The sequence below is a fragment of the Zosterops lateralis genome, assembly GCF_965231275.1.
Source record: "Zosterops lateralis genome assembly, chromosome: 3".
Taxonomy (NCBI): Eukaryota; Metazoa; Chordata; class Aves; order Passeriformes; family Zosteropidae; genus Zosterops; species Zosterops lateralis.
In genome coordinates this window covers 114,486,154-114,503,276 of record NC_139764.1, presented here as the reverse complement: position 1 = coordinate 114,503,276, position 17,123 = coordinate 114,486,154, and the positions used below count along the sequence as shown (strand labels likewise).

At 50.1% G+C, this 17,123-nt stretch overlaps 1 protein-coding gene across 1 annotated transcript in view; it reads right to left on the bottom strand.

Annotated features, from left to right (window-relative positions):
- Positions 1-17,123, bottom strand: part of RAB10 (RAB10, member RAS oncogene family) — a 47,012-nt gene that overhangs the window by 5,882 nt on the left and 24,007 nt on the right. The window contains exons 2-4 of the mRNA XM_083856656.1: positions 12,832-12,892; positions 3,532-3,670; positions 216-305 (exon numbers count right to left, since the gene is read on the bottom strand). Coding sequence (XP_083712782.1) covers positions 216-305; positions 3,532-3,670; positions 12,832-12,892 — 290 coding nt within the window. The remainder of the gene's footprint in view (positions 1-215; positions 306-3,531; positions 3,671-12,831; positions 12,893-17,123) is intronic.

The window sequence follows — 17,123 nt, the reverse complement described above, 5'->3', positions numbered from 1 at the left end:
CAGGGATTTTGGAGTTATCAAAGGAAGCAGAAACTGCAGCTGAACTCATCCCATTCGTGGCAGTTTCTGAGAAAACACTCCCAGGATTCACATCCCTCAGCTCCTGCATTCATTCCCTGCCTCATCCCACTGGGGGATCCCAACCCCCTGCAGCAGGCAGAAGTCTTGGCAGTGATTTGCTGACTTGGATAAAGAAGTTTTTGTTTGATGCTCACCTGTTCACCTTTTGCTTTTGGGACAACTCTTTTATCTTCCATGTCACACTTGTTTCCTAACAGCATCCTCTCCACATCCTCGTTGGCGTGCTGGAAGGACACAGGGACAGGGTTACAGGGTCACACTTCTCCCCAGCACACCCAAAATCCCTGCTTCCCTTTGGTGTGGCCAGGCCACCACCTACAGCTGCAGCCTGGGGACATTTACAGCTGCCCACAGTGGAGCTTCCTGCACTGCAGTGCCAGAGGAACAAGCTGTTAATTAACCCCAGCCTCCTAATGACTTCCTAGCCCTGGTTAATGGTTTCCTCCTCCCCACTTCGCCACTGCACAATGTGAGGGATGAGCCAGGGGAGAAAGAGGGACTGGGGAGGAAAACAGGGGGCAGAGGAATGAGGGAGAGAAGGGAAATAGAAACCAGAGAGTGGGGCAGGGTCTCCAAGGGGAGCAGGGAGGGGAGGGCTGGTATTTCCTGCACGGTGTCGGGGCAGGAAGATGCAGAGTCAGCCTGGGCAGGGATGAGGAATCCCAGATCCAGCCCGTTCCCTGCAGCACAGGCCTCTCTGGAGGGGCAATCTGGATCATTTCTCATCAGTCCTGCTGGGCTGGGAAGCTCCTGCCTCAGGAGGATCAGGAGGTCCAGGCCTGTCAGGCTGAGCTGGGAGCTGGGGAAGGTCCTGGAGCAGATCCCCTGGAGTGTGCTCACAGGGCACGAGCAGGACAAGCAGGAATCACACACTGGCTTTGTGACAGGTCCTGCCTGACCAACCTCATCTCTTTCTATGACCTTAATGGCTGAGGGGAAGGCTGTGGATGCACCTGCCTGGGCTCTGAGGAAGCCTCTGGCACCTTTTCCCATGGCATCCTCCTGGAGAAACCTCCTGGTCCTGGCTTGGATGGGTGCACCCTGCTGGGATAAACCCGGGGTGGAGGCACATCCAGCTGGGAATGGACACCACGGATGGTCTGGAGGGCACCAAGGCTGGCTGAGCTCAGGGCCAGCCCTGGGGGGTGGGATGTGGATCTGCTGGGGGCAGGAGCTCTGCAGAGGGGTCAGGACAGGCTGCACAGAGCCAGTGGGTCACCAAGAGCTGGCTGCTGCACTGGGGTCACACCAACCCCGTGGAATGCTCCAGAGGGGCTGGAAAGCTGCCAGGCAGGAAAAATTCATTCCCCACAGGCAGCCCAGGCAGTCCTCATCCCTGGAGGGATTTAAAAGCCCTGTGGATGGGACATGGGGCAGTGGTGGCCTGGGCAATGCTGGGGGAGTCCATGAGCTCCAAAGGATTTTCCAACCTCAATGACTGTGATTTCTGCACAGACACTCCACTACTGAGCTTCTCTCATAACAAAACCAGCTCCCTAAGGTGTCAAACATCCCTTTGACAGCCACAGTCCCTGAGCAGCCTCCACACTGCACTGGAATCAGCTGCCCAGTTTGTGTGGCCCAGACTGAAAACACGAGGGCACCAAAAGCCCTGATGGTACCAGTGACATCCATCACCCACCTGGGACACCTCTGGGATTTTTAACAAAGCAGCTGCAGAATCCAAAGGCCTCAGTGTCAGGTTTACTCCAACTCACTGCTGAGTCTCTTCCTGTGCTGCCTCATCCCCTCTCCTGTTCCCACCACACAGGGCACTTCTCCATAAACACAATCATGTCTCATGCTGGGAAATTCAAATCCCAACATCCCATTTTTGCTGTGCTGCTTTCTGCAGCCTCAGGGCTGCACTGAGCAGTGCCTGACAGCCCTCACCTGTGCTCAGTTCTACAGGGCCATCTCTGTGCTTTCTAGGAAAATCCAAACATTTATTCCACCTGGGAACAGCGTAACAAAACCAGGAACTGCCAGCTGTGCTGCTCTCTTGCCATCTCAGAACTCCTGGAGGATGAACATCCAGGCACTTAATGCTTCCCCATCACTTCCTTCTGCTTCACTTGACCTTGCCTGAAATTCCCCAGCTGCCTGTCCTGTCTCTCCTGTGCCAAGGGCAATGATCAGCTACCCAAACACTCCCAGCAGCAGGAGCCAAGCTACCATGAGAAACCTCCAAACAGCTCCTGACACGATTAGGAGGGAGTGGAGGTGGTGATGTTTAATTACCTCTGAGGATCTCCAGGCTCACCCTCAGGAAACAGCTGCTGTGAGTAGTAACACACAGTGTGGCTACTCTGCAGCTCCCGGCCTCACTGTGTGCTGTGAGCTGCTCCCAGACCTGCCCTCCTCACTGCCCACCCTCCTCCAGCACAGGCAAAGTTTGCTCATGTGCACAGTGGGCATTTCAGGACACCACAGGCTCCTTGGGGTGGAGAAAAGGAGGTTCAGAGGTGACCTCACCACTCCCCACAACCCCTAAAGGTGCCTGTGCCCAGCTGGGGCTGGTCTCTCTCCAGGCAGCGCTGACACAACCAGAGGACACAGCCTCAGGCTGGGCCAAGGGGAATACAGGTTGGACATCAGGGAGAAGCTTTTCACAGAAAGAATAATAAATTCAGGAATGGTCTGCCCGGGGAGGTGGTGCAGTCACCATCCCTGGGGGTGTTTAAAGCAGACTGGATGTGGCACTCGGGGCCAGGGGTTAGTTCAGGGGCTGGGGCTGGGTTGGATGTTGAAAATCTCTTTTAACCTGGAATTCTGAGATTCTCCTGTTTAATGTCACATCCCTCCTGGCAGAGCTGAAGGGAGAGCTGAGTTCTGGGGATGCTGGAACCCAGGAGGCTGAGAATTTTAGACTTTCTGTTGTAACAGGTACTGACCCTCAAGCAAACACTGCACTGACCTGAGGCTGTGGAAAAGGCTCCCAAAATTGAGTGACAGCCCTGGGATTGTGGGTGTGGGGTTTGGATAGAAGTGTGGGATAGCACAGGGTGGAAAATTTGGATTTTAAGGTTTTAGTGTATGGTAATACATGTAAAGCAAGATGGAGGATTTAGGGCAGAGGCTGAGTCCTTTTTCACCTTCTTCTTCGTGGGTTTGGGTGGTATTTTGTAATTGGGTAGAAAAGTCCCCATTACAGGCCACGGGTGTTTGGTTATTGGGTTAAAGGTAAAAATAATTCAGATGTCATCTCATAATTGAACAATCAGTGCTTAAAAGGCCTTGCAGAGAGACACAGACAGAGCCATTTTTCACCTTGTTAGCAGAACCCACAACTTGTGAGACTGTAACATGGCTAAGAATTAATAAACATCTGAGTCCAAACACAAAAACTGCATCTCCCAAGGTTCAATCCCGGCTCTAAGAGGAGAAAAGAAGACAAAAAACCCCACCTGGGGCCCCTCTGGGCGCTCGGGGCTGGGCTGTGCCACTCACCTCGTCGATGTTCCGGAGCCACTTGCTGATGTTCTCGAAGCTCTTGGCGTTGGTGATGTCGTAGACCAGCATGATGCCCATGGCCCCGCGGTAGTACGAGGTGGTGATGGTGTGGAAACGCTCCTGCCCCGCCGTGTCCCTGCGGAGACACCACAGGCCTCAAAAAAACTGCTTTTTATGTGCCAGAGCTGGGCTTTGCTTCGCTTGGTTTGTATTTACAGGAGTATTGGAAGGTATTGTGTTTCAATTTCACCAGTAATTTGTTGGATTATTAATTGGTTATTTTTTTATTATTATATTTATTATAATAATTATTATATTATATTTATTATTATATTATATATATTATTTTATTGAAACTTAGTTGGGAATGGTTAGTGTATATGCTTATTAAACTTTTTTTAGACAGTTTACATTTTTTGGTAAGCGTTTTACATATGGTTAATTAAAATTTATAGGTATATTAGAAGGCATTGTGTTTCAATTTCATTGGTTAGTAATTTATTGGATTATTAATTGGTTATTTTATTCTTATTATATTTATTATTTTATTGAAACTTAGTTGGTAATGGTTAGTGTATATGCTTATTAAACTTCTTTTTAGACAGTTTACATTTTTTGGGAAGTGTTTTACATATGGTTAATATGTATACATATTAATATACACACATACATGTTAATATGTGTATATGTAACATATATTAATATGTTAATACATATTTATATTAGAAGGCATTGTGTTTCAATTTCATTGGTTAGTAATTTATTGAAACTTAATTTATTGGCTGGTAATGGTTAGTGTGTATGTTTACTAAACTTTTTTTAGACAGTTTACGTTTTTTGGGAAGTGTTCTACACATGGTTAATATTTATATTAGAAGGCATTGTGTTTCAATTGCATTGGTTAGTAATTTATTGAAACTTAGCTTATTGGCTGGTAATGCTTAGTGTATATGTTTATTAATTTTTTTTAGACAGTTTACATTTTTTGGTTTTTTGGGAAGTGTTTTACACATGGTTAATTAATATTTATAGGTTTCAATTTCATTGGTTAGTAATTTATTGAAACTTAGTTTATTCGTTGGTAATGGTTAGTGTGTATGTTTATTAAACTTTTTTTTAGACATTTTACATTTTTTGGTTTTTTTTGGGAAGTGTTTTACACATGGTTTATATTTATAGGAATATTAGAAGGCATTGTGTTTGAATTTCACTGGTTAGTAATTTGTTGAATTATTAATTGGTAGTTATTTATTGAAACTCAGTTTACTGGCTGGTAATGCTTAGTGTATAGTTTATTAAACTTTTTTACAGATAGTTCACATTTTTTGGGGAGTGAGTGTTTTGTATAGGTAGAATTTTATTTTTTGTAGGTGAGAGTTGTTCTTTTAGTAAGAACAGATTGCTATGTAAATTGATTTTTATTTTTTTACAGGAACTTTCTAGGTTAGTTGTTAGTTTAGTTGACATAGTAAGGCTTGATTTTTTCAAGTTTTTTTTTTTAATAATGCTTTACTTCTGTGTAACACCAGAAGCCCGTCAGAGACAGCTCTGAGGAGAGCACAGGGTGGATTTGGCACCACCCCTGAGGCTTCTCCAGGAGCCTGGAAACATCCGTCCCATCCCCACCACCACAGGGTCCCTTTCCATGCCACACACACACACAACTCAGCCTTCTCTGGAACTCAGACTTAACATTGGCAGAGTTTTGTTCTCAGATCAGCCCTACAAAGGTTCAACTTCATCTTGTAAATGTATATTCCTGACATTGCTGATCAAATTCTATGGATCATTGATCGAGCTGTGCTGTTAAAAGTTGGTGAAAACTGATCACAAAACACCAATGACAGCCTGGATCTTCCCATCTCCTCCTGGGACCTTGGCTGGGGTGGATGAGGTGTGGCTAAACCAACCTGCACGGCAGCAAGGTGGGAATGAGCTGTACATTGAGAATTAATCTGAAAATCATAAATGAATGATTAACTGCACATTCTGCGGGGTCTTTCAGAGGCCACAAACCCCAGAGATTGTAGGTTTACAGACAGTTTTCAGTGACATCGTTCATGTAAGAAGGACACAGAGCTGCTCCAGGGCTGGAGCCCCTCTGCTCTGCAGCCAGGCTGGGAGAGCTGGGGGGGCTCCCCTGGACAGGAGAAGGATCCAGGGAGAGCTCAGAGCCCCTGGCAGGGCCTGAAGGGGCTCCAGGAGAGCTGGGGAGGGACTGGGGACAAAGGACAGAGGGACAGGACACAGGGAATGGCTTGGAGCTGGAAAAGGGGAGATTCGGGTGGGATTTTGGGCAGGAATTGTTCCCTGGGATGGTGGGAAGGGGCTGGGATGGAATTCCCAGAGCAGCTGTGGCTGCCCCTGGATCCCTGGCAGTGCCCAAGGCCAGGCTGGACATTGGGACAGTGGGAGGTGTTCCTGGGGCAGTGGGAGGTGTCCCTGGGACAGTGGGAGGTGTCCCTGCCATGGCTGGGGTGGCACTGGATGAACTTAATCCACTCTGGAGTTCAGGGATTCTAAGGCAAGGTAGAATCACAGGTGTCTCCAAATTTAACCTGGTCTGCACCAAGGTTACACTCTCCATCAGCCCCTCCAGAAAGGCCCAGTGTCCCCCTGAGCCACAGCTCCAGCACACCCAGACACTGATCTCCACCTGCTCCTGCTCCTGGTGACACCAGGGTGAGGGCAAGGGGCAGGAGGAGCCAGGGAGGTCCCAAACCCGAGCACCCTCTGCCAGGCCTGGATGTCTGCCTGTGGCTTCTGGGGCTGACTGACCCCATTCCCAGCCCCACAAATCACCCAGGGATCCCCTCACTGCTCCTGAAAATGTCTGAGGTGCTGCTGGAAACCTCCCCCAGCCTGCACTGACTGGCTAAAGGGCCCAGGTACAGCCTCAGCTCCCTCTGCCTGTGGGCTCTTCCCATCTGCCCACGTCTCACAAAAACCCAGCACACTCCAGCTGGGCCTCAGCAGCCCCACACTGGGACATTTCCAGGCATTCCTGTTCACCCATCCCACTCCCTGGCCTCACCACGAGCAGACTGCTCTGACATCCCACACTGAACTCCAGGACTTGGCATTTGGCTGCACTGAATTGCACAGGACTTTTTCCAGTGACATTTCTCCAGCTGGCTGAGAGCAGCTGGAATTATAACCCCACTCCTTGAATGGATTTGAACTTCACAGCTTCACCTTTTCTGGCTTATCACAGTCTGTCCCCTTATCCCAGCTGTTAACTCTTCCCTGGGAGGGTGGGCAGGCCCTGGGTGCCCCTGGATCCCTGGAAGTGTCCAAGGCCAGGCTGGACATTGGGGCGTAGGACAGTGGGAGTTGTCCCTGCCCCTGGCGGGGGTGGGAATGGGATGGGCTTGAAGGTTCTTTCCCACCCAAACCATTCTGGGATTCCATGTAGTAATTTTGGGGAGTTTAATCCTTTCATTGATGGTTTTCCTACCATGTCCCAGAGAGAGAGGGATCCTTTCCTTCACTCAGGACAAACTCCTGCAAAGTAACTCCACAGATCTCCACTCGCACCCTCATTATTTTCTCTCTCCTCAAGTTCTTTACCCACTTGCCATCACCTTCCCCCAGGTGACTCCCTCCCTACCAAGCAGGACAGTGCTGGAAAAGCTTCCCCAACCCCAGCAGACATTTGGGATCTGTGATTCCTCCCTCCTGCCACGGCCAGCAGCTGCCACAGGAACGATCCTGAGTGGTTTTACACAACTTGGCGTTGGCAGCACGGAGCTGCTACTCACTGCTTGTCACATCCTACAGCTGACTCGCCTGGTTAACTCCTCCACTGTTTTTTCTGGCAACTGGAGCTCAGCTAATGGAAGAGAAAAAAAGCTGGGGAGGGAAGAAGTGAAGAACCTGGAGTGTTTCCCTTTTTGTTTTAAAATAAATACTATAGCTGCCCTTTCCCTCGGTTAATGGATTCTCCATTCATTATTCAGAGATAACCCCTAATGGATGAGAGATTAGAGCTGGCTGAGGCCAACAGAGGAAATGAGTTATGGCTCACCAGCGCTGGATCCACCCTGGGCAAACGGCAGGAGACAGTGGCAGCTCCTGTTTGCTGCCCAGCCCTTTGTTCAAACCCCTGGGATGTGGAGCAGGCTCCAAAGCCTGGGTGTGGGCACAGATGTGAGCAGCCTGGCTCAGTCTCCCAGCACACAGAAGTGTGGGCCAGGATTACTGAAGTGGCCAAGGAAAATGGAACACGGGGGGAAAAGGACAGAGCTTGGACGTGAAGACAAAGGAGGTTGTCCTGTGGGACTGGGGAAAGGAGATGCTCAAGGAAAGTGAAAAATCTATTTGAATTATCCTCGTGCCAACATTAAAATATGCATAAGCTGTATCATATTAGAGGTTTAACCTGGAGAGAAAGGAATTTCTGGGACAGCTTTCCAGCTGACCTGGCAGAGACTAAAGAAACCTTAAAATGTATTATGATTTATTGATGAAAGATTTACATGACTGCAGCAAGAAGAGATTAGATCTGACAATCTGTGAGCATCCTCCCACTCCTACGTGGCTCAAAATGAAGGTCCTCAACACATTGAACCAAACAATTCCTAGCAAAATAATCCCAAGGATTTTATAATTTATTAAACCTTGTTACATTTGCAGAACTGTGCAGCCCAAGGAGCTGCAGTGACCAGGCTGAGGAAAGGTGCCCCTGTCCAGTCCATGGCTCAGCACTCCTGATAATAAACTGAGAATAATAATAATAATAATAATAATGTGATAATAATATCCTGAGATAAACCCGGGCCAGGGGAGAGCTGGGGATGGAGGCCCATCCAGCTGGGAATGGGCACCAGTGGGCTCAGGGCTGGCTCACCCCTGTTCAGCACCCCCAGGACATGCAGGGTGTCCTCAGGCAGCCCATGGACTGTGAGATGTGCTGGGGATGGCTCTGCACAGGGATCTGGACAGGCTGGATCCATGGAAAGGGGGGTCAGGCACTGCAAGGAGCTGCCCCCATCCCTGGAGCTGCCCAAGGAATTCCTGGAGGTGGCACTCAGTGCTCTGGGATGGCGACACAGCTCGGAGGGATTTTCCCACCTCAGTGATCCTGGGAGTCTGTGCTCTGTCAGGTACTGCATGACTGGCAAATTTCAGCTTTTCTGAATAATACTCAGCCAGGAAAAAAAAAATATAAATCCGTAATGAGAGAATTATCCAATTGTTTCCTAAGACTGCCGTGCCACAGGAACATCTTCCACCTTGAGTCTCAAAAGCCTTCAGCAAACAGAACTGACTTCTAGACATTCTTGGGGTAACTGCAGGAATTAATGGGGCTGATGTGCAGCTCTGGCTGGTCACCACCATGCCCACATCCTGCACATCACAGGGAATTTCCACCCCTGGAATGGTTTAGGATGGCACCTTGCTGCCACCTGCACAGTCGTTCCAGGATAATAATCCAGGGGATTATTTTTGACACGAGCTCATTGCTGAATTAACCAAGATCCTGAGGACACTTCTCTGGCCATGTGAATGTGTTGCCAGCAGGGATGCACTGAGAGAAAAATGTTATTTTATAGTCCTCCACACAGCTGGGAGCTGCACACTAAAAACATAAAGCTGTTCCTCAAATTTGCAATCAGTAGGAAAACAGGCTGACACACAAATGTCATTAAAGACAGGAGACTTGGAGGAGCAGCTAAGTAGGAAAAAAAGAAAAAAAAAGATTTTTAGCAGACAGTGACATTCCTTTGAGCCTGTGCTTTGCCTGGATGACAAACCCAGCTCTGCTTTTTCTGCCTCCTGACAAGCACCTCAGAGCTGTACCTGGACAGCCCAGAGGTTTTCCAGCCTCCATTTCCCAGTGGTTAAGGAATTCTGGAATCAGGGATCACCTCTGGGGATTTAAGAGTCCAAAGCTGACTGTGCTCTTGTGAAATCCCTTGTGAACCCATCCACAGACACCTGGAGCTGCCACTGCATCCCACCAGGAGCTGCCCAGCAAAACTTCATTTCCTGATGTTTTCCACGTGCCACTTCCCAGCCTCAGGCCAGAACTGATGTTCTGGTGTTGGAAAAAGGCAGCAAGTCCCATCAGACCCTCCCTGCCTGTTCAGGATTTTAAAGATGTGCCCTGACATCCTGAGAAACCCTCATCTTTCCAGCTGTTGCTCCTCAGAAAGTCCCTTTTTCCCCAGGCAGTGCTGCTCAAACCTGTGCTCTGTGGGATTGCCACACTCACGTCCTGCCCACGCCATCAGGAAAACCCCGTTTCATTTCTCAATGGCTCCACTATGTTAATGAGTTCTGGGAACTCGAGGATGCCAAAGCCTTTTGGTTTCCATTTCAGAGCAACTCTACCTTGAATGTGTGATATCACACTCAATTTTTAGCTCTTCTACCCCTTCTAGTCCCTTTGAAGGCTTTCAGTGTTTTCCCAAAGGCAGCACCATCTTTTCCAGGATCTCTCACTCTGGTCCTTCATGGTGTCTTAGGCTGCAATCCCAGCTGTGACCAGGGGTGTGTGTTCTATCACCAGCTGTTAAACCAGCTGTGTCACTGTTCTTTATCCTCCCCCAGGGGATCTCTGCTGTCCAGGGCCCATCCAGGCTCACTGCAGGGCTGAGACAATTCCATCAGCCCACGGGGAGATGCTCCACTCAGGGGGAGGAGCCCAGCATTCCCACCTGGATCAAACCTGGCATTCAGAGCCCCAGCACAGCCTGTTTGGATTCCCAGAGGGAGCCCAGACCCAGCTCAGCCCCACTGGGCCCTTCTACAGGATCATCTCTGCTCCCACAGAACCACATCTGGCCCTGCAGGAGGATTGATCTGGGCTGACACCAACACCCTGAGCAACACGGGGTCAGCAGTGTTCTGATTCTGTTGGTGTTTTCTTTTTTGTTTGTTTGCTTTTTTTTTTGTACTACTACATTTTTATTTTAATTTTCCTGGTAAAGAACTGTTATTTATATTCCCATATCTTTGCCTGAAAGCCCCTTAATTTCAAAATTATAATAATTGGGAGGGAGGAGGTTTACATCTTCCAGGGTAAGAAAGCTCCTGCCTTCCTCAGCAGACACCTCTTCCCAACCCCAGACACACAATGTCAATGTTCTTCCAGACATTCAGCACTGCAAACCCCTCCAGGTCCCACCCTCTGTAACTGTTTCCACTCCCAAATGCGTGTTAAATCCCTTTCTCCCAGGTCCTGGACCAGGCCCATCATTAGTGACTGTCCCAGCAGCAATTCTCCCAAAGAGGAGCAGGACAACAACCCAGCCAAGGGGATCCTGAGCTCCGGGATGTGCTCCCAGCCAGACCGTGACACACAGAGGTTCTCCTGATGGACCTGCCCTGGATAAACTCATTCCTTTGGAAGGCCAGCCCAGGGCCGTGTCCCATCCTGCTCCTGGCAGGCACATTTATTCACATTTGGAGCAGCAGGAGAAGGCTCTAATCCTGATCCTCACACAGCAGCACCCCCAACACGAACAGCTACTGAGTATCGAGTTGCTCCTCAACCCCAGGCGGGGTTTAATTCAGCCTGACCTTTGTGTTCCTGCTTTAGCCCTAAATATAAATTTCAGAGGTCAGGGCACGGTGTGAGACTCTCACGAGGGCACTTTTTCCATACCCAGGGAGAGGTGAGGAGCTGTCCTGCTCTGTGCTGTGGGGTGCTTGTCACACCTGAAAGTCCTGAGGGACTTGGACAAGCCCCATTAGTGGCCCATGGGAATCTCGTGAGGTTTAATAAGACCCACTGCAGAGCCACACTCTGCAGCAGGGAAAGCTCCCAAGCAGCTTTCCTCAGGTCTACACAGGAAATGTTCCCCTAAACCCATCCCCTGCTCACTCAGCTGCTGCCCTGGATTGTTCTGGGAATGTTGCACAGCTCCTCCAAGAGTGGAGCGAGTTCAAAGGCAGGAAGCAGCGGGGAAATGAGAGATGCACTGCACAAAACACCTCCAGGAGACACTGAGCCCCTGCTGGGCAAAACTCCTGCTACAGGAAAAGCTGGAAACACAACGCTGAGATTTTATTTATTTGAATTTTTTTTTTTTTTTTTTTTGGTAGGAGCTTCATTTTCTGCTTTCCAAGGTTCATTTCAAACGTGCAATCTGAACCTGGCAGAAACAAGCAGTAGATTCAGGCCACAACTTCCCAATTTTGTGTCATTTAAAAGCTGCCACTGTATAAATCTCAGCTCAGCCAACGCCACTTCCCCAAACCCCACAATCTGTACAGCTTCCTTACATCTCGCTCTTTATACATGCATTAAATATCCTCATTTTCCCATATTTCTTGTTTTTACATTTCATGATGGTTTTGTTTTTCAGTTCAATCATAGTCATGGAATGGTTGGGGTTGGAAAGGAGCTTAAAGCTCACCCTGTTCCACCCCAGCCATGGCAGGGACACCCCCCACTGTCCCAATGTCCAGCCTGGCCTGGGGCACTGCCAGGGATCCAGGGGCAGCCACAGCAAATCTGGGAATTCCAGCCCAGCCCCTCCTCACCCTCCCAGGGAACAATTCCTGCCCAAAATCCCATCCAAACCTGCTCTCTGTCATTCTAACACTCCCTCAGGCTGCTGGTGACAAGAGAACTCCAGATGCCCTGGTTAGGAAGGATCATCACTCAGGATTATCCTGGAATGACTGGAAAAGGCCAGTGCCCCTCCAAACTGGAACCCACCCTCCTGCAGGACCAGACACCAATGTTATAAAACCATGGGACTGTTATGGGCCAAAAAGGGACAAATCCCAGCTCAGAGCTCCTCGGGGAAGCTGCAGGATGCAGATGTGAGCAGCCAGAGCCACGGGCCAGGAAAAGCCACCAGCTCTCCTGACCTGACCTGGTGAAAAACCTCTGGTTAAAAGCACAGAAGCTCAAAGGAAGGAGCTGAGGCTTTGCCTCCTGTCAGACATCCCCGCAGAGCAGCCGTGCTCCAGCCAGCTGAGAACCTCTCCACAGCTGAGCATGGAAAATTCCAGCCCAAGCGCAGCCCTGGATCGTGTTTTCTTGCTGACACAAAGCAAGGCTACGAGTCAATTTATAGTCACAGACTGGAGGCAACTCCTAATTTAAAAATTCCAGTTTTAAACCACTTCCCACTAAATCACAGCCTGTGAGGATGCTCTCCCCAGCAGCAGGAGCTTTGCCAGCAGCCTGTCCGAGGGAGCAGCCAGGCCCAGTGGTTACAAACACTGCTCCAGACACACACGTGGAGTGCAACCACTGTGGAAACACAGAGCACAGTTCAGGAACAGCAAACCCTCCCCAGGAACACCTGCTGCTGAGGGAAGCTGCATGTTACTCACCAGATCTGTAGCTTGATCTTCTTTCCTTGCAATTCAACGGTTTTAATCTTGAAGTCTATCCCTAAAATAAACAAACACATAAATAAGAAATTAGTGTTTATTTATAAAAAAATAAATAAAAAAAAAAATTCCAGCTGAACAGCTGAGACAGAGCAGCAGCTTTTTCCTTCCTTCACTGAACTGCCAGGTAAAGCAGAGATGTCCAGGGACACTGAAATGGGAAAGGAGCTGGGACAGCAGCACAGCCAGGGCCTCAGGGTCTGCCCTGGAATACCCCGAGTGGGAAGGAGCCACAAGGACCATCCAGTCCCACTCCTGGCCCTGCCCAGGACACCCCAACAACCCCCCCTGTGCCTGAGCATTGTCCAGAGGCTCCTGGAGCTCTGGCAGCCTCATTCCCTGGGGAGCTGCCCTGCCCCACCTCTCAGCACACGCAGGGTTTACAAACACTGGATGCACAACAGTTAAATCCACTGGAAGGTTTAACCAGCAAGGAAAGGAGAATTATCAGAGCTCAGTCTCCTTGTCCAGACCCACCCCTGCTCCAGCCTTGGCTATGGGACAGCCAAAGCCAGGCCTTGGCAGGAGTGTCACCAAGACTGAGAACTCAGCCAAGCACAGACCACGAAAAAGGTTTTTACTTTCAATACCAACTAATACAGAAAGTCCCCAAGTGCCACATCCACAGGGCTTTAAACCCCTCCAGGGATGGGCACTCCAAACCTCCCTGGGCAGCTGTGCCAGGCCTGGACAGCCTTTCCCATGAGAGAATTGTTCCCAATATCCAACTTAAACCTGCCCTGGCCCAGCCTGAGGCCATTTCCCCTTGTCCTGTCCCCGTTCCCTGGACCAGAGCCTGATTCCCCTCCAGGTCTCTCATGTCAGGAGGGGCCCAGAGCTGCCCCAGGATTTAACCTTCTCTTCCCAAAGCTTCCTACAAGAATTACAGCAGAGGCTACACACCAGCAGGAAAAACACTCCAAACCATCCCCTCAAACTGCTCTGACACTAATTAGATGCCGTGGTTCTGACTTTCAATTCCAATCACAGAACACCACTGATCGTTCCTCACGCTCTCCAAAAAACCTGTTTATATTTAGACTTTTAAAAAGGCAGCAGCTGCAATCCCAAACTTCCCTCCCAAATCTACAAGGTCACTTTACAGCCAGGAAGAAGAAAGAGAATTTCTGAAATGCTCTATTACATAAGAAGTTTGCACAGGAGCTCTGCTGTGAATGCCTTTTAGCCCAAACACCCACAGCACACAAAACTCCTTGGGCTGAGAGCTGGACAGGGCCCAGCCCAGAAACTCCCAGCTCTGGAAGGACATCCCTGGAGGTGCCCAAGGAATTCCTGGATGTGGCACTGTGGGACTCAAGGATCCTGGAGAGCTTTTCCAACCTGGAGAACTCTGGGATTTACAGCCCTGCAGTGACTCGAGGCCAAGGCTGTGCATTAATCCCATCTCAGGTCAGGGCTCTTTGTTTTCCCTCAGCCCCAGCACTGCTGCATCCCTCACATTACACTGCATTTATATGGATCAATGTATTAACTACCAAACAAACGTGACTGGAAATATAAACCTGCAGAATGATTGATTGATTGATTGCCAAGACACAAAACTGCCCCAAATCCACCCAACCCTGTATTTTTTCAGCGTTTCAGGGAGTTGTTTGCTGCCATGTCGTGTCCCCAGCAACACAAACAAACAAATGAACACCAAACATGAGAAATGAAATCTTTTATAAGGTGACAGCGACTTCTGGGCCGTGCCCAGGTGCAGCAGAACGTTTGGGAGACACTTTTTATGTGTTAAGATAAAGTAAATTATTAACCCAGACAAGGAAATTAACTCTTCTCTGCGCTGTGAGGGATTTAGCCAACTCCAGTACCTGAGGATCTCTAATCCCATGTTATACTGAGCTCCCATTCCAATACAACACCAGTTCAGCCTTCAGAACTGAAAGGTTGTTATAAATAAACAGCAATTAATTTCCCTGGAAATGCTTCCAAAGGAGTTCCAACAGACTGGGAAAAGGAGACTCCTGCCTGGCTGTAGTGCCTGTCCAGTCTGAGGCTGTTGACAACAAACACCAGAAACACAAAGGCTTCCCAGAAAACAGATATGGAGGGGTTTCCAGGAAAATTCAGTTCAGGCAAGAGCTGAAGAGGGTAACGGGTATAAAACCTGACTGGCTGAAGAACAGACATCTCGTCATCACAAGGGGATAATGAAAGAGCTCATGAATTAAAGATGAGCATGAAATTACTCCCTCATTAAGTGTTGATAAGATATTTATCACCTTCAGCAGGACAAGCTGGAATTCACGGGAAAACCTGGAAGAATATGGCCAGGCTTGCAAAAATCTTATAAATTCCAGATGTTCCAATTAAGATGTGGAAAGGTTCACTACCCTTTAGCACAGCTCTCAACGGGCAGATCCTCACAGGTCCCAGCCCACTTCTGCACTTCCTTCCCATTCCCAATCTTCCACCTGTTGCAGCCTGGAGGCGTTGGGGCGTGAGAGGCTGGAAATGAGAACCCCAGAGAGGAGCTGGAGCTGATCCCCAGCGTGGGCAGCAGGGAGGGGGATCCCTGTGCCCAGGTGAATTCCCACCTGCAGAGCTGCCCCAGCCCTGGGGACAACAGCACAAGGCCCTGGAGCTGCTGCAGAGTCCAGAGGAGCCCCGGAGCTGCTCCAGGGCTGGAGCCCCTCTGCTCTGCAGCCAGGCTGGGAGAGCTGGGGGGGCTCCCCTGGACAGGAGAAGGATCCAGGGAGAGCTCAGAGCCCCTGGCAGGGCCTGAAGGGGCTCCAGGAGAGCTGGGGAGGGGCTGGGGACAAGGGACAGAGGGACAGGACACAGGGAATGGCTTGAAGCTGGAAAAGGGGAGATTTATCTGGGATTTTGGGCAGGAATTGTTCCCTGGGATGGTGGGAAGGGGCTGGGATGGAATTCCCAGAGAATTCCCTGGATCCCTGGCAGTGCCCCAGGCCAGGCTGGACATTGGGACAGTGGGAGGTGTCCCTGCCATGGCTGGGGTGGAGCTGGGTGAGTTTTAAGATCCCTTCCCACCAAAACCAGTCTGGGATTCAATGATTCCACGGGCCCAGGTGTGACAAACCTGAACTCAGCTTTAGGAAGGACAGAAGCATTTATGGAGTTTCCTGGCCTGGGAAGGCTCTAAGGAGCAGCAGCAAACAGGGCAAACACTGCCCCTCACACAAACACTGGGGCTGCTCTGCCCAGCCGTGGCAAACACGGGCCAGGAGCAGCTCCAGGGCTGCCAGTTCACACTGGGCACTGAAGTCTGGCCCCTCCATCCCACAGCCACAGGGAATTCTGCCCGCAGCTCCATCTGTGCAGGTTTAAATCTTGAATGTCCTGGTGGACACACAGCTAATGGCTCAAGGGATTTGTGTTTCCAGCTCTCTCAGATATAAGATGTTAACAAAGAGCCAGGAGCTGCATCAGCAGAACAGCTCTAAGTCCATAATCACTTCCATATCACTTTACACCTTCCCAAGCCCCTGCCAAGATCCCTCCTCTGCCACTAAATCACAAAGTGACTGTTCCTGACAAGTGACAGACCCAAAGCCACCGGTATGAGAGGCAGGGAGAAAAAGCTATTTTCTAGTCCATTGCAGAGCTACGAATGATGAGCTGGCCCTTTTCACACAGCCCGAATTTTGTTTGCATTCCTTCCAAACAAAGCCCCCATTGAGCACGGGGAGGATGCTGGGCGGGAGGAAGCAGAATGTAGGGCAGGAGGAGGGCACGGCTGGGAGCTGCAGCTTGACAGGCATCCCACAGGGCCATCCCACCCTGCAGGGACATCCCTTCACCCTACAGAGACATCCCATCCCCATCAGGACATCCCATCCCTGCAGGGACATCCCATCCCTGCAGGGACATCCCACCCTGCAGGGACATCCCCTCATCCCACAGGGACATCTCACCCTGCAGGGACATCCCCTCACCCTGCAGGGATATCCCCTCATCCCACAGGGACATCCCACCCTGCAGGGACATCCCCTCATCCCACAGGGACATCTCACCTTGCAGGGACATCCCGTCCCCACCAGGACATCCCCTCACCCTGCAGGGACATCCCTTCACCCTACAGAGACATCCCATCCCCATCAGGACATCCCACCCTGCAGGGACATCCCATCCCCACCAGGACATGTCCCCATCCTGCAGGGACATCCCATCCCTGCAGGGACATCCAATCCCCATCAGGACATCCCCTCATCCCACAGGGACATCCCACCCTGCAGGGACATCCCCTC